Source organism: Rhinoraja longicauda, chromosome 34 (assembly GCF_053455715.1).
Source record: "Rhinoraja longicauda isolate Sanriku21f chromosome 34, sRhiLon1.1, whole genome shotgun sequence".
NCBI lineage: Eukaryota > Metazoa > Chordata > Chondrichthyes > Rajiformes > Arhynchobatidae > Rhinoraja > Rhinoraja longicauda.
The window spans coordinates 7,638,981-7,660,875 of record NC_135986.1 but is presented as its reverse complement, the minus strand read 5'-3'; the positions used below and the strand labels follow the sequence as shown (position 1 = coordinate 7,660,875).

Here is a 21,895-nt window from a genome sequence, read left to right as displayed (position 1 = left end):
CTTCCTCTCCCCTCTCCCTCCTTTCTCCTTTTCACCCTCCCTCTCCCTCCCTTTCCCTTCTCCCCTTCTCCTCTCTCTCCTTCTCCCCCTCTCACTCCCACTCCTCCTCCCCCTCTTTCTTTATCCCTCTCTCCCTCTCGTTCCTCTCTCTCCTTTTCCCCCTCCCTCTCCCCTCCCTCCCTTCCCCTCTCCCCACTCTCTCTCCCCACTCCCCTCTCCCACACGCACAGAGTTATCAGCACTGCTGAAGCAGTAATTCAGTTGCAGCAGCTGTGGGTAACGTTGGAAGACTTGATGCTCGACCAATACTCAATAACGACATTGAGGTTATTGAAGTGAAAGTAGGCTTCAGGCTGCACCATGACATGTGTTTACAGTCAAGGGGAGAAAGATTTCATCGCAACCTGAGGGATAACAATCTTACACAAAGGGTGGTGGGTGTATGGAACGAACTGCCGGGGGTAATGGAGCATTTAAGAAACATTTAGACAGGTGCATGGATAGGACAGGTTTAGATGGATATGGGCCAAACACAGGCAAGTGGGACTCGTGTCGATGGGGCATGTTGGTCGGTGTGGGCAAACTGTGCCGAAGAGCCTGTTTCCAGGCTGTATCACTTTGACCTGCTATATGTCTCTACCTTTATATTCATGAGTGATTGGAGAATTAGGCCATTCGGCCCATCAAGTGTAGAAACATTGAAAATAGGTGCCAGCACCGCCATTCATTGTGATCATGGCTGATCATCCACAATCAGTAACCCGTGCCTGCCTTCTCCCCATATCCCTTGATTCCGCTAGCCCCTAGAGCTCTATCTAACTCTCTCTTAAATTCATCCAGTGAATTGGCCTCCACTGCCCTCTGTGGCAGAGAATTCCACAAATTTACAACTCTCTGGGTGAAAACATTTACTCTGGAAAGATGGCTAAAGGAATCATTGATCAAAGATAGTCAGAGAGTGGACTAGTCTAGTTGGAAATTATATTGTAAGTAGTGCTCATTCCAAACTAATTAAAATTCCATTTAAAACTTACCTGATGGTCCTCTTTGCGTAAATTCTTCAAATGCTGAGTGAATTTTGCAAGATTCCTGCATTTAAGAACAGATTTGATGTTGTGAAAGGGGGTCTCTAGAGGCATGCAGCCCGGAAACAAGCCCAACTCATCCACGCCAACCTAGACACACAATCTAAGCTAGTTCTGTAAAGAGAATTTGCCAAATTTAAGACACATCTCAACACAATCATAGCGACTAGGCGAGGTAAATTATTCTTCTTCTTCTTGCGTATGGCGTGCGCAGCCTAAAGTTGTAGGCCAAGGGTAGACATCGAGGCCAGGGCAGCATCAATTGCTGGGCGGATGGCCTTGATGCCACCAGGGAAAAGTCATTCACGACGTGTGGGATAGACAATAGACAATAGGTGCAGGAGGAGGCCGAAGTCAAATCCCGAGGTAAACTATTAAATGCTCATTATTTATATATATTGAAGATAGGCACAAAATGCTGGGGCAACTCAGCGGGACAGGCAACATCTCTGGAGAGAAGGAATGGGCGACGTTTCGGGTCCAGACCCTTCTTCAGTCTGTTTGAAGCATCATCTATTCCTTCTCTTCAGAGATGTCTACAGTTTAGTTTATTGTCACGTGTACGGAGGTACAGTGAGAAGCTTTTGTTGCGTGCTAACCAGTCAGCGGAAAGACAAGACACGATTACAATCGAGCCGTCCACAGTGTACAGATACATGATAAGGGAATAACGTTTAGTGCAAGGGAAAGCCAGCAAAGTCCCATCAAGGATAGTCCGAGGGTCACCAATGAGGTTGATGCTCTCTGGTTGTGGTAGGATACTGCTGAGTTACTTCAGCATTTTTTGTCTATCTTCCTGCACATTATATATATATATATATTGATGCTACATTGACATGTAATGTTTATTATGATCCTTATTTTAATTGTTCAACAGTGTGTCAAAAGCTTTCCTCTTTTATTAGGAGGCCATTTTGAGCACTGGCTCGTGGGTGACGATCAAAAGTCTCCATTTTGTTTCTACCTGGGTGATTTCAAGAGTTGAACGTCTTGGGTTGACAGTGTTGTCTGTGTGTGGGCTCCGTTGGGTTGTGTCGCTTCCGACGGCCCGTTGTGAAAGGCCTTCTGCATTTCCCCTCAAGGACATGCTGAACCTGGGCAAGGATGGCCGCCCCGACGAGCTGCCCAAGCCGCCGGTCAAAGTGATGGACTACTCGTCCTCCAGCGAGGAGTCTGGCAGCACCGACGATGATGACGAGGAAGGAGAGAACGAGCGCCAGGACGAGAACCTCTCCAGCTCCGACGGTTCCCGATCAGGGTGCGTACCGGGACGGGGCGATGAACGGATAAACGGTCCTCTATTCACGCCTGTCCCCAGCTGCACCTGAAACGCCCCCCATTCCTACTCTCCAGAGGTGCTGCCTGTCTGTCTGCCCCGCTGGGTTCCTCCAGCTTTCTGTGTCTTATCTTCCGTGAAATGCTTTGTTTGGCATACAAGTCACACGGCAGACCTTACCGAGACCATCCCCACGAGAGACCAAACTGTCCTGGGCCTCCTCCATTGTCAGAGTGAGGCCCAGCGCAAAGTGGAGGAACAGCACCTCATATATCGTTTGGGAAGCTCACACCCCAGTGGTATGAACATTGACTTCTCTAACCTCAGGTAGCCCCTGCTGTCCCTCTCTCTCTCCATCCCCTCCCCTTCCCAGGTCCCCCATCAGTCTTCCCGTCTCCGACTACATCCTATCTCTGTCCCGCCCCCTCCCCTGACATCAGTCTGAAGAAGGGTCTCGACCCGAAACCTCGCCCATTCCCTTTCTCCAGAGGATGGGTGACGTAGGAAACCTGTCCTATCCATGTACCTGCCTAAATGTTTCTTAAACGTTGCAATAGTCCCAGCCTCAACTACCTCCTATGGCAGCTCGTTCCATACACCCACCAACAATTGTGTGAAAACGTTGCCCCTCAGGTTCCTATTAAATCTCCCCCCCCCCCTCACCTTAAACCCATGTCCTATGGTTCTCAATTTCCCGACACTGGGCAAGAGACTCTGTGCGTCTACCCGATCTATTCTTCTCATGTTTTTGACACCTCGATAAGATCTCCTCTCATCCTCCTGCGCTCCAAGGAATAGAGACCCAGCCTGCTCAACCTCTCCCTGTAGCTCACACCCTCGAGTCCTAGGTTTTGTTTTGTTTAGAGATACAGCGCGGAAACAGGCCCTTCAGCCCACCGAGTCCGCACCGACCAGCAATCCCCGCACACTAACAGCGTCCTCCTACACACACCAGGGACAAATTGCAATCATACCAAGCCAATTAACCTACAGACCTGCACGTCTTTGGAGTGTGGGAGGAAACCGGAGCACCCGGAGAAAATCCACGCGGGTCACGGGGAGAACGTACAAACTCCACACAGACGGCGCCCGTAGTCGGGATCGAACCCGGGTCTCCCATGTGTCGTCCATGCATTATGTTTTAAATTTTTATTCTTCAGGCAAAACCGTGCCAATGACGGTGACACAGACAGCGTCAGCACAATGGTGGTTCACGATGATGAAGAGCCCGCAGTGGTTGAAACGTCCAACAGCAGCTACGGAGACGGGACGATGATAGTTCAGAGGGTAGGTTCGGTGCTCGGTGTATCCCTCTCGTATTAGAAAAGAGTCCTGGCCTTCGGGAGCAACGCAGAGTTTTGCAATGGCAACCATGGTAACAATGGGATCCAATTCATCGCATAATGTCACTCCTCCATCTGGTCCCTGCTCTGTGGAAGTGGGATTCACTGCCACAGAAGGCCGTTTAGGCCAAGGCTATTAGTTTAGTTTAGAGATACAGCACGGAAACAGGCCCTTCGGCCCACCGAGTCTGCGCCGACCAGCGATCCCCGCACACTAACACTATCCTACACACACTAGGGACAATTTACATTGTGTTGGATAGAACTATTGTAGAGTTTAGTTTAGTGGTTAGAGATACAGCGCGGAAACAGGCCCTTCGGCCCACCAAGTCCGCGCCGACCAGCGATCCCCACACACTAACACCATCCTACACCCACTCGGGACAATATACACACAAACCAAGCCAATTAACCTACATACCTGCACGTCTTTGGAGTGTGGGAGGAAACCGGAGATCTTGGAGAAAAATTGTCTATTGTCTAAAACCCACGCAAGTCACGGAGAGAACGTGCAAACTCCGTACAGACAGCACCCAGAGTCGGGATTGAACCCGGGTCTCCGGCGCTGTAAGGCAGCAACTCTACCGCTGCGCCACCGTGGCTGCCCAGGTCAATGGATATAGTTACGGCAGAGATAGATAGATAGTTAACACGTTTAATGCTCTTCATATCACTTATGAACTTATGAAGAGTGTTAAACATGACAGCACAACCTAACGGTTAAGTAACAACAGACAATAGGTGCAGGAGGAGGCCATTCGGCCCTTCGAGCCTGTACGCACCGCCATTCAATGTGATCATGGCTGATCATTCTCAATCAGTACCACGTTCCTGCTTTCTCCCCCATACCCCTTGATTCCTTTAGCCCAAAGACTCTAACTCTCTTGAATGCAAGTTTGGACTTGCTGCATATTTCAATGGAGATCAGCGTTGTACTATCACGTCGTTTAAAAAGACAAGTCGTAGGGGCAGAATTAGGCCATTTAGCCCATCAAGCCTGCTCCACCATTCAATCATGGCTGATCCATCTTTCCCTCTCAACCCCATTCTCCTGCCTTCTCCCCATAACCCCTGACACCCGCACTAATCAAGAATCTGTCAACCTACCCAACATCCCAACATCCAACAACCTAGCTACCTGACCTACCAAACATCATAGCCACCTAATCCACCCAACATCATAGCCTAGCCTGGCCTACCCAACATCATAGCCACCTAACCTACCCAACATCATAGCCACCTAACCTACCCAACATCATAGCCTAGCCTGGCCTACCCAACATCATAGCCACCTAACCCACCCAACATCATAGCCTAGCCTGGCCTACCCAACATCATAGCCACCTAACCTACCCAACATCATAGCCACCTAACCTACCCAACATCATAGCCTAGCCTGGCCTACCCAACATCATAGCCTAGCCTAACTACCCAACATCATAGCCTAGCCTAACTACCCAACATCATAGCCACCTAACTACCCAACATCATAGCCTAGCCTGGCCTACCCAACATCATAGCCACCTAACCTACCCAACATCATAGCCTAGCCTGGCCTACCCAACATCATAGCCACCTAACCTACCCAACATCATAGCCACCTAACCTACCCAACATCATAGCCACCTAACCTACCCAACATCATAGCCACCTAACCTACCCAACATCATAGCCTAGCCTGGCCTACCCAACATCATAGCCACCTAACCTACCCAACATCATAGCCTAGCCTGGCCTACACAACATCATAGCCTAGCCTAACTACCCAACATCATAGCCTAGCCTAACTACCCAACATCATAGCCACCTAACCTACCCAACATCATAGCCTAGCCTAACTACCCAACATCATAGCCTAGCCTGGCCTACCCAACATCATAGCCACCTAACCTACCCAACATCATAGCCTAGCCTGGCCTACCCAACATCATAGCCACCTAACCTACCCAACATCATAGCCACCTAACCTACCCAACATCATAGCCACCTAACCTACCCAACATCATAGCCTAGCCTGGCCTACCCAACATCATAGCCACCTAACCTACCCAACATCATAGCCTAGCCTGGCCTACCCAACATCATAGCCTGGCCTAACTTAAACGTGAAGGTAGACACAAAATGCTGGAGTAACTCAGTGGGTCAGGCACCATCTCAGGAGAGAAGGAAAGGGTGACAATTTGGGTGGAGACCCTAACTTAAACGTGCTCAGAACACTTACATTAGCCTACAGTGGGGCAAAATCATCTAACACAAAGGCCATTTTGTAATAAAATTCCAAATTCACAGTAGGGTTTCTACTGAATGTGTATGGCTTTTGCACGACCGTAAAGTCGAAGCATCTCACGTCGAGGAGCAGCTGTATATCACCGGCAGTCTTGCTTTTCTCTCCACAGACCCCTGAGGAGGAACGAGGCGTCCTTCATGCGGACAGCAATGGCTTCACCACTCACGTCAATCTGCCCGACCTGGTGAGGCAGAGTCATTCCCCCACCGACACTAAAGGCCCCAAATCACAGCAGGATGACAGCATAGCTGAGGTGAGTGTGGCTGCCCTCCATCTTGTCTGGAGAAGGGTCTCCAGCCCAAACATCACCCGCTCCTTCTCTCCAGAGATGCTGCCTGTCCCGCTGAGTTCCTCCAGCATTTTGTGTCTACCTTTGATCTAAACCAGCATCTGCAGTTCTTTCCTAATTAAAGAATCTGAAGACTCCCTCCCTCTCTCTCTCTCCATCCCTCCATCTCTCTCTCTCCCCATCTTTCTTTCTCTCTCTCCATCTCTCTCTCCATCTCCCATCTCGCTCTCTCTCTCTCTCCCCCTCTCTCTCCCTCCCTCTCTCCCTCTCTCTCCCCCTCTCTCTCTCTCTCTCTCTCTCTCGCTCTCTCTCTCTCTCTCTCTCTCTTTCTTTCTCCCTCCCTCTGTCTCTCTCTCTCCATCTCCATCTCTCTCTCTCTCCCTCCCTCCCTCTCTCTCTCTCCCTCCCTCCCTCCCTCCCTCTCTCCTCCCTCCCTCTCTCTTCCCTCCCTCTCTCTCTCTCTCCCGCTCTCTCTCCCTCCCCCTCTCTCTCTCTCCATCTCTCTCTCTCTCTCTCTCTCTCTCTCTCTCTCTCTCTCTCTCTCTCTCTCTCTCTCTCTCTCTCTCTCTCTCTCTCTCTCTCTCTCTCTCTCTCTCTCTCCTCTCTCTCTCTCTCTCTCTCCCCCTCTCTCTCTCTCTCTCTCTCTCTCTCTCTCTCTCTCTCTCTCTCTCTCTCTCTCTCTCTCTCTCTCTCTCTCCCTCTCTCTCTCCCTCTCTCTCTCCCTCTCTCTCCCCCTCTCTCTCCCCTTCTCTCTCCATATCTCGCTCTCCATATCTCTCTCTATATATCTCTCTCTATATATCTTCAGTCAGTCAGGCTATACCTTTGGAGAAGTGTTGAACTAATGCTTCACATTCAAGACCCTTTGTCCAGCTCTGACAAAGTGTTCTTCAACGTTTCTACATTTGCAGCCTGACCTGTGGTGAACTTTGAGTATTTTTTGTTTTCAGTTCTGATTTCCAGCAAATGCAGACTAATCCATTCCCTGAGACTTGTATACTTTAACTGCCTGCTAAAGCTCAGAGAGCAAGTCTTGTGCTTGAGTGTTTCTGGACTCCACCAACTAGCAGTGTGTGTAAGAGGCATTCTGGAGCAGCGTGCAGAAGTCTGGCTAATTATTCTGGCCAGTTTCCTCATCTCACGGAGACAGGAAGCCATTGTTGACATTCTCAAAGGGATAGCATAAACCCTGAAGGGCTGAGTGGCCTTTTCTCATGCTGTGCTTTTGTGGTTGGTCTAAGCCAATGACTGTTTTTTTTCCAACAAGATGTCTTGTTTCAGTTTCAGTCAAGAGGCCTGGTGAAATCCCCAGGAAAGTCGTCTTTTACTACCTTTGTTGACCTTGGCATGTATCAGATGGGTGCTGATGGGGAATCCATACAAATCGCTGGTGAGTCCAGAAATATACTGTTTAGAGATACAGCGCGGAAACAGGCCCTTCGGCCCACCGGGTCCGCGCCGACCAGCGATCCCCGCACACTAACACTATCCCACACCCACTAGGGACAATTTTTACATTTACCAAGCCAATTAACCTACAAACCTGCACGTCTTTGGAGTGTGGGAGGAAACCGAAGATCTCGGGGGAAACTCACGGGGAAAACGTACAAACTCCGTACAGACAGCGCCCGTAGTCGGGATCGAACCTGGGTCTCCGGCGCTGCTTTCGCTGTAAGGCGGCAACTCTACCGCCGCGCCACCGTGACCGGCCTTCTTATAAAATCATGAGAGGAATAGACTGAGTAGACGCACAGAGTCTCTTGCCCGGAGTAGGGCAATCGAGGACCAGAGGACATGGGTTTAATGTATTGTGTTCTGTTCTAGGCACCAAGTTATCGTAAAGATGTTGTCAAGTTGGAAAGGGTGCAGAGAGAGTTTGCGAGGATGTTGAGGGCCTGAGCTATAGGGAGAGGTTGAGCAGGCTGGGACTTTATTTCTTAGAGCGCAGGAGGATGAGCGGTGATCTTGTAGTGATGTACGAGATCATGAGAGGAATAGATCGGGTAAACACACCGAGTCACTTGCCCAGAGTGGGGAATCGTAGAACTAGAAGACAGAGGTTTACGGTGAGGGGGGAAAGATTTAATAGGAGCCTGAGGGGTAACTATCACACAAAGGGTGGTGGGCTTAAGAACAAGGAGGTAGTTGAGGCAACTTTTAATAAACATTTGGACAGGTCGAGGATAGGAAAGGTTTAGGGATATTGGGCAAAGGTAGGTAGGTGGGACTAGTTAGTGTAGATGGGACATGTTGGTCGGGGTGGGCAAGTAGTTTCCACACTCTATAACTTACGTCCTCCCTACCCATGTCACCCAAACTCCTCTCCTCAGTGGTGGCTATTAAAACACCCTCGTTACACAGGAGTGCCAAATTGCAGGAATTTAATCTGCAATGAATCGAAGGCATTGCTGGGGCAGCTCAATGGCACAGCGAGTAGACTTACTGCCTCACAGCGCCAGAGACCCGGGTTCCATCCTGACCACGGGTGCTGTCTGTACGGAGTTTGTACCTTCTCCCCGTGACCTGCGTGGGTTTTCTCTGGCATATCATATCATCATATCATATATATACAGCGCGGAAACAGGCCTTTACGGCCCACCAAGTCCGCGCCGCCCAGCGATCTTCGGTTTCCTCCCACACTCCAAAGACGTGCAGGTTTGTAGGTTAATTATCATATCATATCATATATATACAGCCGGAAACAGGCTTTGGTTAAATTGTAAATTGCCCCCAGTGCGTGTCTTTTTTTCGATTTAGAGATACAGCGCGGAAACAGGCCCTTCGGCCCACCAGGTCCGCGCCGCCCAGCGATCCCCGCACATTAACACTATCCTACACACACTAGGGACAATTTTTACATTTGCCCAGTCAATTAACCTACAAACCTGCACGTCTTTGGAGTGTGGGAGGAAACCGAAGATCTCGGAGAAAACCCACGCAGGCCACGGGGAGAACGTACAAACTCCGTACAGACGGCGTCCGTAGTCAGGATCGAACCTGAGTCTCCGGCGCTGCATTCGCTGTAAGGCAGCAACTCTACCGCTGCGCCACCATGCTGCTCCAGATTGCCTGTTGTGGTCTCTGGAACTTTCCAGGCGCTTGCTTTCTCCCCTTGTAAGACAGCACGGCTCCAAAGCTGATCCAGTATCTCCTCGGGTAATTCATGCCAAGTTTAGCGGGGAGCCCAGCTGCCAAACACATGGCAGTGGCTTAGAATCACGAGCATCGCGATGGAGAAAATAGCTGAACAGACCCATTGTCTGGGGATTTAAAGTGAGCGCATATCGCCCCCTGTGGGTGGTAAAAGGGGAACGAGAGGCTGCAGACTGCCTTCCTCTACTTCTTTCGTGTCAATCATCCATGTTTCAAACGTTACATCGCTGTCATCGTCCGTCCTGAAAAGGGCCCAAGCTTCCGGCCACAATCAGTGGGAGCCATCACTTGTACAGTAGATGATGGTGGTAGCAGAGTTAGCACAGGACATGTCCAGTTTCCAGCCCTGCCACATGGATGCTTCTGCTATGGGGCCTGCAGATTGCCTTAAAAGACCTCAATCTCCAGAAATCCCCAGATAATACACAGTGATACAGCGTGGAAACAGGCCCTTAGGCCCAACTTGCCCACACCGGCCAACAAGGGGTCACAGTTTAAGGATAAGGGGGAAGTCTTTTAGGACCGAGATGAGAAAGTTTTTTTTCACACAGAGAGTGGTGAATCTGTGGAATTCTCTGCCACAGAAGGTAGTTGAGGCCAGTTCATTGGCTATATTTAAGAGGGAGTTAGATGTGGCCCTTGTGGCTAAAGGGATCAGGGGGTATGGAGAGAAGGCAGGTACGGGATAATGAGTTGGATGATCAGCCATGATCATATTGAATGGCGGTGCGTACAGGCTCGAAGGGCCGAATGGCCTACTCCTGCACCTATTTTCTATGTTTCCATGTCTCATCTACACTAATCCCACCTACCTGAGTTTGGTCCATATCCCTCCAAACCTGTCCAATCCATGCGCCTGTCTGACTGTTTGTTAAACGTTGCGATAGTACGTGCCTCAACTACCTCCTGTGGCAGTGCATCCGTTACACCCACCACCCTCTGTGTGAAAACATTACCCCTCGGGTAAATATTAAACCCCCCTCACCTTAGTCCTATGTCCTATGGTTCTCGATTCCCCTACTCTGGGTAAGAGATGATTGTTCACGCTTCATAAATTAATGTGATAAATGAATTCTCTGCCTCAGAAGGCAGTGGAGGCCAATTCTCTGAATGCATTCAAGAGAGAGCTAGATAAAGCTCTTAAGGATAGCGGAGTCAGGGGGTATGGGGAGAAGGCAGGAACGGGGTACTGATTGAGAATGATCAGCCATGATCACATTGAATGGCGGTGCTGGCTCGAAGGGCCGAAAGGCCTCCTCCTGCACCTATTGTCTATTGATAGGGGCAGAATTAGGCCATTCGGCCCATCAAGTCTACTCCGCCATTCAATCATGGCTGATCTATCTCTCCCTCCTAACCCTATCCTCCTGCCTTCTCCCCATGACCCCTGACACCCGCACTAATCAAGAATCTATCCATCTCTGCCTTAAAAATATCCATTAAGAAATATACTAATTCTTGATCAGTGCGGGTGTCAGGGGTTATGGGGAGAAGGCAGGAGAATGGGGTTGGGAGGGAGAGATAGACCAGCTGTGATTGTATGGCGTAGTGGACCTGATGGGCCGAGTGGCCTAGTTCCGCTCCTGTCGCTTACGACCTTTTGACGGTGGTTAACTCTGGTTGTTAATAAACTCTTTTGTCTCCTCCTCCTCCTAGGATTGAGTATCAGCGACGTGAGCCGACTAAACCAGCAGAAAAACGAGGACAGGAAATGCTCAGTGGTGAATGTAAACCCTGCCAACACTCGGCCGCACAGCGACACGCCAGAGATTCGCAAATACAAGAAGCGTTTCAACTCTGAAATACTCTGCGCCGCACTGTGGGGTCAGTAATGGAAGTGTTGACTCTTAAATGTCCCTTGGAGAAGGGTCGCCACCCGAAACGTCACCCATTCCTTCTCTCCCGAGATGCTGCCTGACCCGCTGAGTTACTCCAGCATTTTGTGAATAAATGCCATAAATGTCCCTGTCACTTCTGGATTGCTCCCTGTTCAGATCGGTGCGTCACAGAGTGGAAACAGGCCCAACTTGCCCACTCCGGCCAACACTAGTCCCACCTGCCGCCGTTTGGACCATATCCCTCGAAACCTGCCCTATCCGTGTACCTGTCCAACTGTTTCTTAAACGTTGGGATAGTCCCAGCCTCAACTACCTATTTGTGGAATTCTCTGCCAATTTGTGGAATTCTCTGCCACAGAGGGCAGTGGAGGCCAATTCACTGGATGGATTTAAAATAGTTAGATAGAGCTCTAGGGACTAGTGGAATCAAGGGATATGGGGAGAAGGCAGGCACGGGTTACTGATTGTGGATGATCAGCCATGATCACAATGAATGGCGGTGCTGGCTCGAAGGGCCAAATGGCCTCCTCCTGCACCTATTTTCTATGTTTCAACCTCCTCTGGCAGCTTGTTCCATACACCCACCACCCTCTGTGTGAAAAGGCTGCCCCTCAGGTTCCTATTAAATCTTCTCCCTCCTCACCTTAAACCTGTGGTCCTCGATTACCCAACTCTGGGCAAGAAACTGTATCTACGCGATCTATTCCTCTCATGACGATCTGTACCTCTAAAGTAAACTAAACTCTAAATGTGATCTTACCTACGTGGTGCGTAAATGCCACATGACTGGCCTCCCTCCCTCCCTCCCTAATGGGGTGGGGACACATTATGTTTGTTGTCGTGAGGCTGGTTCAACCTTGCATCCTGTGCTGTGTTGAAGGTGTGAATCTGCTGGTGGGAACAGAGAATGGACTCATGCTCCTGGACCGAAGTGGGCAAGGCAAAGTCTACAGCCTCATCAGCCGCCGGCGTTTCCAGCAGATGGACGTGCTGGAAGGACTCAACCTCCTCATCACCATATCAGGTGAACCTTTTTACCCCTCTGGAACCCAAGCTAATGATCCGGGCATCCACACGTTTGACAGCACTGGGCCCGTACTTGCTGGAGTTTAGAAAGACAGGGGGGGGGGGGGGGGATCCTCATTGAAACCAAAGATAATAGAGAGGAGCAAAATAGACCACTCTGTCGAAATCACCTATACTGAAGTGTAGGCCCCAAAGGAGCCATTTTAGTAAGCAAAACCCGCCGTCCGTTATGCCTCTCGCAGTGTAATCAGTGTTTTGGGGGAACAGTATAATAAAAATGCAGAATATATCTCAATAGACAACAGGTGCAGGAGGAGGCCATTCGGCCCTTCGAGCCAGCACCGCCATTCAATGTGATCACGGCTGATCATTCTCAATCAGTACCCCGTTCCTGCCTTCTCCCCATACCCCCTCACTCCGCTATCCTTAAGAGCTCTATCTAGCTCTCTCTTGAATGCATTCAGAGAATTGGCCTCCACTGCCTTCTGAGGCAGAGAATTCCACAGATTCACAACTCTCTGGCTGAAAAGGTTTTTCCTCATCTCCGTTCTAAATGGCCTACCCCTTATTTTTAAACTGTGTGGCCACTGGTTCTGGACTCCCCCAACATTGGGAACATGTTTCCTGCCTCTAACGTGTCCAACCCCTTAATAATCTTATACGTTTCGATAAGATCTCCTCTCATCCTTCTAAATTCCAGTGTATACAAGCCTAGTCGCTCTAGTCTTTCAACATATGACAATCCCGCCATTCCGGGAATTAACCTAGTAAACCTACGCTGCACGCCCTCAATAGCAAGATCTCATCTATCAATTCACAGATTTGTGTTATTTTTCTTTTTAAATGTTTCTGCAAGATTCTGCCTACTAAAATGGTGTCGTGACCTACTACGGTTTTTAGGGTCGAGTGGTCTATCTTGCTCTGCTCGATCATCTTTGATTGAAACCGACTGAATAGTGAGCGGCCCGGATAGAGTGGATGTGGAGAGGATGTTTCCACTGGTGGGAGAGTCTAGGACCAGAGGGCACAGCCTCAGGATTGAAGGGCGTTCCGTTAGGAAGGAGATGAGGAGGAATTTATTTAGCCAGAGGATGGTGAACCTGTGGAATTCATTGCCATGGAAGGCTGCGGAGGCCAAGTCAGTGGACATTTTATAAAGCAGCACGGTGGCGCAGCGGTAGAGTTGCTGCCTTACAGCGAATGCAGCGCCGGAGACCCGGGTTCCATCCCGACACAGGGGGCCGTCTGTACGGAGTTTGTACGTTCTCCCCGTGACCTGCGTGGGTTTTGTCCGAGATCTTCGGTTTCCTCCCACACTCCAAAGACGTGCAGGTTTGTAGGTTAATTGGCTTGGTAAATGTAAATATTGTCCCTAGTGGGTGTAGGATAGTGTTAATGTGCGGGGATCGCTGGTCGGCGCGGTCCCGGTGGGCCGAAAGGGCCTGTTTCCTCGCTGTATCTCGTGTTTAGAGATGCAGCGCGGAAACAGGCCTGTTTCGGCCCACCGGATCCACGCCGACCTTTTCTCTAGAGAGATGTTGCCTGGCCCGCTGAGTTACTCCGCCATTTTGTGCCAAGCTCCTTGCTGCATCGGCATCGTGAGGAGAAGCCCAGCGAGGTTTCAGGAGAGAACGGGGAGCGGTGTGTTTTTATTTTCATTTTTGTTCCAAGGGAATGCTGGCAGGGCGTGATCACCTTGTTAATTCCCCCCCCCCTTCAGGTAAACGCAACAAGCTGCGAGTCTACTACTTGTCCTGGTTACGGAATAAGATTTTGCACAACGACCCTGAGGTGGAGAAGAAGCAGGGATGGACCACTGTAGGGGACATGGAGGGCTGCGTGCACTACAAAGTAGGTGAGTAGTCATCCTCGCGAGCACAACTAGGCCGCTCACATCATCCAGTCTATTTGTCCCCCCTCGGCCCCTGTTCTCCCACCTTCTCCCCATCATCGGCGGTCACTGGAAGCGTGCATGGCTGTCCTCTCCATTGGGTGAGGACGCCTGTGCGTGACTTTGTTTAACGTGGGGAGACTGGTGCACAGACAGTCCTTGACAGATCTGGGTCAGGATCCAGTGGCGTGGAGTCCAAGACGACCGGGGACCCTTTTCTGCTGCAGCCTTCATCCATCCGCCTTCCCTGCCGTTGTGACGCTCCACTAAAGTCAGCCATCACCCTCTGTTTGTTCCAAGACAATAGACAACAGACAATAGGTGCAGGAGGAGGCCATTCAGCCCTTCGGGCCAGCACGGCCATTCAATGTGTTCATGGCTGATCATTCTCAATCAGTACCCCGTTCCTGCCTTCTCCCCGTACCCCCTGACTCCGCTATCCTTAAGAGCTCTATCTAGCTCTCTCTTGAATGCATTCAGAGAATTGGCCTCCACTGCCCTCTGAGGCAGAGAATTCCACAGATTCACAACTCTCTGACTGAAAAAGTTTTTTCTTATCTCCGTTCTAAATGGCCTACCCCTTATTCTTAAACTGTGTGGCCCCTTGTTCTGGACTCCCCCAACATTGGGAACATGTTTCCTGCCTCTAACGTGTCCAACCCCTTAATAACCTTATACGTTTCAATAAGATCTCCTCTCATCCTTCTAAATTCCAGTGTATACAAGCCTAGTCGCTCCAGTCTTTCAACATACGACAGTCCCGCCATTCCGGGAATTAACCTGGTAAACCTACGTCACCATCGAGCGCGCACTGTCTCCAGCTGGGCGGGATCTTGGGTCTCGGGAGGGGTTGAACGCTGTGGTGTAATAATGTGATGTTTCTCCTCACAGTGAAGTACGAGAGGATTAAGTTCCTGGTCATTGCTCTGAAGAACTCTGTCGAGGTTTACGCCTGGGCTCCCAAGCCTTACCACAAGTTCATGGCATTCAAGGTGACTTTCTGTTTTTGTTCTGGCGCCTACTGTCTCCACTACCTCGATCCTAATAGCTAACGACAGGGGTGCGGCCCAGTGGATCTGGGTCCTGGCAGGGGCGGCCCGTGACGTTTTTGGGCACGGGGGTGGCGTTTGGTGCGCGGCGATAGAGTTGCTGCCTTACAGCGAATGCAGCGTCGTAGACCCGGGTTCCATCCCGACCACGGGCGCCATCTGTACGTTCTCCCCGTGACCTGCGTGGGTTTTCTCCGAGATCTTCGGTTTCCTCCCACACTCCAAAGACGTGCCGGTTTGTAGGTTAATTGGCTGGGTAAATGTAAACACTGTCCCTAGTGTGTGTGGGATAGTGTTAGTGTGCGGGGATCGCTGGTCGGCGCGGACCCGGTGGGCCGAAAGGGCCTGTTTCCGCGCTGTATCTCTAAACTAAAACATGGTGTGGAGTGGTGCTGGGTGGGTGTAGAGGCGGCAGAGTGGCGCTGAGGGGCTTCGGTAAAAATGACCGCAGCCATTTCTCGGACCACTCCGCCATTCAATCATGGCTGATCGCATGTCTGCTCCGCCATTCAATCATGGCTGATCTAGCTCTCTCTCTGAACCCCATTCTCCTACAGCAGAGGGGTGCAGAGAGGGGGGTGGCAAAGCGGGTCGAGGTCACTGTGGTCAGTCTCTCTTCTCCCGTCCAACAGAAAATACAAAGGGCTAAAAACCCTGTGCTACCAGCTTCTTCCCCGCTATTCTCAGACTACTGTACGGTCCCCCAATAAGCTAGGCAATCCTCCGACCTACCTCATTGCAGACCGTGCGCTTTTTCTCTGTACCTGATGTGTGTAGGATGGTGTTAATGTGCGGGGATCGCTGGGCGGCGCGGACTCGGTGGGCCGAAGGGCCTGTTTCCACGCTGTATCTCTAAATCTAAATCTAAAAGTCTAAACGTACCTACTCCGTACAGGCAGCCCCCGCGGTCAGGATGGAACCCGGGTTTCTGGCGCTGTAAAGGCAGCAACTCTACCGCTGCGCCACCGTGCCGCTCATTTCTCAGAGGGTGGATTAGTTTTTGAATTGTTGAAAAGTATTAAAGAAACCCCCTTTTGTTTACACTTTCCCCCCCCCCCCCCAGTCATTTATGGATCTGCCCCACCGACCGTCTCTGGTTGACTTGACTGTGGAAGAAGGGCAGAGGTTGAAGGTTGTTTACGGATCGAATACAGGCTTCCATGCGGTCGACGTGGATTCTGGGAATACCTACGACGTTTACATCCCGGTGCACGTAAGTCTTAAGGCGTTATCGTTATCGTTCACTTCGTCAGCACAAAATGGAGGATACACTTGCTGGAGGGGAGGGTGGAGGCTCACAGGAACACTGCACCTTAGTTAGAGGGACATCCGCCATCGAGACGTGGCTTAAATAAGCGTGGCTTACATCCCCTCGCTCACATAGAAACATAGAGAATAGGTGCAGGAGGAGGCCATTCGACCCTACGAGCCAGCACCGCCATTCAATGTGATCATGGCTGATCATTCTCAATCAGTACCCCGTTCCTGCCTTCTCCCCATACCCCCTGACTCCGCTATCCTTAAGAGCTCTATCTAGCTCTCTCTTGAATGCATTCAGAGAATTGGCCTCCACTGCCCTCTGAGGCAGAGAATTCCACAGATTCACAACTCTCTGACTGAAAAAGTTTTTCCTCATCTCCGTTCTAAATAAGGCCTACCCCTTATTCGTAAACTGTGGCCTCTGGTTCTGGACTCCCCCAACATCGGGAACATGTTTCCTGCCTCTAACGTGTCCAACCCCTTAATAATCTTATACGTTTCGATAAGATCCCCTCTCATCCTTCTAAATTCCAGTGTATACAAGCCTAGTCGCTCCAGTCTTTCAACATATGACAGTCCCGCCATTCCAGGGAGTAACCTAGTAAACCTACGCTGCACGTCAGCACAAAATGGAGGATAAATGTACTGGAGGGGAGGGTGGAGGCTCACAAGAACACTGCACCTTAGTTAGAGGGACATCCGCGATCGAGACGTGGCTTAAATAAGCGTGGCTTACATCCCCTCGCTCACATAGAAACATAGAGAATAGGTGCAGGAGGAGACCATTCGGCCCTTCGAGCCATTCAATGTGATCATGGCTGATCATCCACAATCAGTAACCCGTGCCTGCCTTCTCCCCATATCCCTTGATTCCACTAGTCCCTAGAGCTCTATCTAACTCTCTTTTAAATCCATCCAGTGAATTGGCCTCCACTGCCCTCTGTGGCAGAGAATTCCACAAATTCACAACTCTCTGGGTGAAAAAGTTCCTTCTTACCTCAGTTTTAAATGGCCTCCCCTTTATTCTTAGACTGTGTGGCCCCTGGTTAATTGGCTTGGTAAATGTAAAAATTGTCCCTAGTGGGTGTGGGATAGTGTTAGTGTGCGGGGATCGCTGGGCGGCACGGACTTGGTGGGCTGAAAAGGCCTGTTTCCGGCTGTATATATATGATATGATATGATATGAAACTAGGAGGTGCAATGGCTAACAATTGGTAGTTCAACAGCAACACGGTCCCAACAGGCCAATCAATACCAGTGAGGTTTCCACGCTGCATGACTCCGACTCTAAAGCTCTTGTCTATTGCTGTCTAGATCCAGTCCCATATGATGCCTCACGCCATCGTGATTCTGCCCAACACCGCTGGCATGGAGATGCTCCTGTGCTACGAAGATGAAGGTGTCTACGTGAACACCTATGGCCGCATCATGAAGGATGTGGTGTTACAGTGGGGAGAGATGCCAACCTCTGTGGGTAAGTTCACTTCACTTCAGTTGACGGTCGGTCACGTGTACCGAGGGACCGTGGAAAGCACGTAGGGGAAAAACTCCAGATGCTGGCATGGAATCGAAGGTGGACACAAAATGCTGGAGTAACTCAGCGGGTCAGGCAGCATCTCAGGAGAGAAGGAATGGGTGACGTTTCGGGTCTCGACCCTTCTTCAGACTGATGTCAGGGGAGGGGGCGGGACAAAGATAGGATGTCGTCGGAGACGGGGAGACTAGTGGGAGAACTGGGAAGGGGGAGAGGATGGAGAGAGAGGGAAAGCAGGGACTATCTGAAGTTAGAGAAGTCTGAAGGTAGAGTAGGGCGGCACGGTGGGACAGCGGTAGAGTTGCTGCCTTACAGCGAATGCAGCGCCGGAGACTCAGGTTCCATCCTGACTATGGGCGCCGTCTGTACGGAGTTTGTACGTTCTCCCCGTGACCTGCGTGGGTTTTCTCCGAGATCTTCGGTTTCCTCCCACACTCCAAAGACGTGCAGGTTTGTAGGTTAATTGACTGGGTAAATGTAAAAATTGTCCCTAGTGTGTGTAGGATAGTGTTAATGTGCGGGGATCGCTGGGCGGCACGGACTCGGTGGGCTGAAGGGCCTGTTTCCGCGCTGTATCTCTAAATCTAAAATTTTAAAAAATCAATGTTGATACCGCTAGGGTGTAAGTTGCCCAAGCGAAATATGAGGTGCAGTTCCTCCAATTTGGGCTGGGCCTCACTCTCACAATGGAGGAGGCCCAGGACAGAAATGTCAGAGGGGGAGTTGAGGTGCTGAGCCACCGGGAGATCAGGTTGTTTAAGGCGGACTGAGCCCTTCGATTTAAACCATCTCGAGCCGAAACGTCACCCATTCCTTCTCTCCCGAGATGCTGCCTGACCCGCTGACCAGCGTTGTGTGTGTCTGCCTCCGTGGGTAAGTTCAGTTCAGGTTAGTTTATTGTCCCGTGTGCCGAGGTACAGTGGAAAGCTTTTGCTGCGTGCTCACCAGCCAGTGGAAAGACATCACACGATTACAATCGCAGTGTACAGACTATCGCAACGTGTTAGAAACAATGAGACATGTATGTGGCCAGGGCAGGTTTAGAGGGGGATATGGGCCAAACGCAGGCAGGTGAGACTAGTGTTGATGGGACATCATGTTGGTCAGTGTGGGCAAGTAGGGCCAGTTTCCGCCCGGAAAACTCTGTCTCTATGACTTTAGAGTCTACTATGAAAGTAGATGAGGAGGGATTTCTTTAGACTTTAGAGATACAGTGTGGAAACAGGCCCTTCGGCCCACTGAGTCCATGCTGACCAGCGATCACCCCATACACTAGCACTATCCTACACACTACACGATGTACAAACGCCTCCACAGTTGGGATCAGACCCAGGTCTCTGGTGCCGTGAGGCAGCAACTTTACCGCTGTGCCACCCGTGAACTATTTTAAGTGAGAAGTCAGTGGAAGATGCCCCAATAAAGGGCTCGATTGTAATCGGGTGCAGTCTTTCCGCTGACTGGTTAGCACGCAACACCAGCTTTTCACTGTACCTCGGTACACGGGACAATAGACTAAATGATCAAATGTACGGCGTGTATTTGCTTTCATGTATTCAAGAGAGCGTTGGATACAACTCTTGGGGCTAACGGAACCGAGGGATATGGGGAGAAAGCAGGAACGGGGTATTGATCCTGATTTTGGATGATCGCCCATGATCATGTTGAATGGCAATGCTGGTTGGAAGGGCCGAATGGCCGACTCCTGCACCTGTATTGCGTGTTTCTATCACGGTGCAGTTTCCGTCACTGACTGATTGCCCGTGTAACTGGCCTGCCTCTCTGCTTTGTGTCTCTCTGCGTAGCGTACATCTGTTCCAATCAGATCATGGGTTGGGGCGAGAAGGCCATCGAGATCCGGTCGGTGGAGACGGGTCACCTCGACGGAGTCTTCATGCACAAACGGGCACAGCGGCTAAAGTTCCTGTGTGAGCGGAATGACAAGGTAACCGTGGAGGGAGGGCAAGGGGCTTGTCATCCTTCAATGTACAGAGTGCAATCAGCACAGAGAAGATTTACCAGGGTCTTGCCAGGACTGGAGGGCGAGAGCTATGGGGAAAGGTTGAGTTGAGCAGGCCGGGACTCTGTTCCTTGGAGCGCAGGAGGATGAGGGGTGATCTTATAGAGGTGTACAAAATCATGAGAGGAACCATGAGAGGCAGACGCACAGAATATAGGTGAATCGAGGACCAGAGGACATACCACCTGCCTAATCTGCTGTTGGTCCTCCGTGTGCAGTCCCATACGCAGCAGGACACATTCCTCCCGTCACCACCATTAACATTTCCCGTGACTTGTGCCACAGTCGACCTTCTGTCGGTCCGGACCAGACGGGATAGCCTTCGTTGCCCTCGTGCATCGATGAGCCTTGGGCGCCCAACACCCTGCCTGTCACCAGTTTGTGGTTTGTCCCTCCTCGGGCCACTGTCGGTCGGTCGGTACTCACCACTGCTGACCGGGAGCACCCCACAAGCCTTGCCGTTTCAGAGATGCTCCGACCCAGTCGTCTGGCCAGAACAATTTGGCCCTTGTCAAAGTGGCTCAGGTCTTTACTCCTGCCCATTTCTCCTGCATCCAACACCAAGGGTCATCATCTTTTGGCTCATCAGTGTATGTTAAAACAAAGAACGGCAGATGCTAGCTTACAAACAATGACGCAGAGTGCTGGAGTAATTCAGCAGGTCAGGCAGCATCCCTGGGAAACACAGAGACGTGATGTTTTGGGAATTGACCCTTCTTCAGACTTGATATATAGTAATATCTGGAAGAAGTAGTGAATATACAGAATGGAGATTTAGACTGGAGATACAGTAACGATGATGAAAGAAAAGAGGCCATTGTTAGCTGTTTGATAGGTGAGAACGAGAAGCTGGTGCGACTTGGGTGGGGGAGGGATGGAGAGAGAGAGAGAGAGAGAGAGAGAGAGAGTGAATGCAGGGGTTAACGTTTGTTTTATATTGTATCTAAAACATATACCTGCTCAATGTGCAAACCTTGTGGCCACCTCACGCCTTGTCTTTAATCCCCCACAGGTATTTTTTGCATCTGTTCGCTCAGGTGGGAGCAGCCAAGTTTATTTCATGACCTTAAACAGGAACACAATCATGAACTGGTAAAAAGGGACAAAACCCCGTGGGACTACTGAAGCTAAACGTTGGGATACTGTAAATAAGATGGTGCGTTTTGTAGATCAGAGATTTAAATGCCTTTGGAGAGGTTTCTGTGGAACTCTGAACGGATCTCGTGCCTCAAAAGACGTTGTCGTGAACCCCGTTACTCCCCCCCCCCCCCTCCCCTTTTTTTTTGTCGTGTTTCTTTCGGATATCCGTCTTGTGGAGAAGGGGTTTTGGCGGCTTGGCTTGGAGTAGTGTGACCATAAAGGAGCATGCTTTACCCATTAGTGCCCCCCGGGCTGCATCACTGATAAACAGCACACACAGATGGAGTAGGCACTTGGTTGTGTTTGGGGGGTGGGGTGGGGGTGGGGAGAGGGTGATGGGTAATAGTTGGACAACCATCCTCTGCTCTAGCTGAACGTGGAGCTCAGAATCCCACATTGACTACGTTATCACAAAATACATCGGTCCAGGCCAACTTCCTCCATCCAAATGTTGGAAGTTAACATGGGTTCAATCAGGATTGGTAGCTCAACATCGTGTGTGAATGTGTGTGTGTGCGTGCGTGCGAGCGGTATTTTAGTTTTGCCTATTTTAGAATAGAATCGAGGTGGTTTTTCACTTGGCCATCTGTGCAAAAATACATGGTTTCTGTTCAGTCGTGTCTAATTCGGACCGTGAATGGTGTTGGGGGGAATTTCCATTTGTTGATTTGAGGGACCATTCGTCTTAATCGAGGGCAGTTTGCAGC

The 21,895-nt window shown here is 50.5% G+C and overlaps 1 protein-coding gene across 1 annotated transcript in view; it reads left to right on the top strand.

Annotated features, from left to right (window-relative positions):
- LOC144609311 (misshapen-like kinase 1) overlaps positions 1 to 21,335 on the top strand; it is a 55,962-nt gene extending 34,627 nt beyond the window's left edge. Inside the window, exons 9-20 of the mRNA XM_078427742.1 lie at positions 2,168 to 2,343; positions 3,522 to 3,648; positions 6,101 to 6,244; positions 7,562 to 7,670; positions 11,090 to 11,257; positions 12,152 to 12,295; positions 14,018 to 14,152; positions 15,080 to 15,180; positions 16,301 to 16,450; positions 17,812 to 17,971; positions 19,834 to 19,973; positions 21,061 to 21,335. Coding sequence (XP_078283868.1) covers positions 2,168 to 2,343; positions 3,522 to 3,648; positions 6,101 to 6,244; positions 7,562 to 7,670; positions 11,090 to 11,257; positions 12,152 to 12,295; positions 14,018 to 14,152; positions 15,080 to 15,180; positions 16,301 to 16,450; positions 17,812 to 17,971; positions 19,834 to 19,973; positions 21,061 to 21,144 — 1,638 coding nt within the window. The 3' untranslated portion in view covers positions 21,145 to 21,335. The remainder of the gene's footprint in view (positions 1 to 2,167; positions 2,344 to 3,521; positions 3,649 to 6,100; positions 6,245 to 7,561; positions 7,671 to 11,089; positions 11,258 to 12,151; positions 12,296 to 14,017; positions 14,153 to 15,079; positions 15,181 to 16,300; positions 16,451 to 17,811; positions 17,972 to 19,833; positions 19,974 to 21,060) is intronic.
- The last annotated feature ends 560 nt before the right edge of the window (positions 21,336 to 21,895 follow it).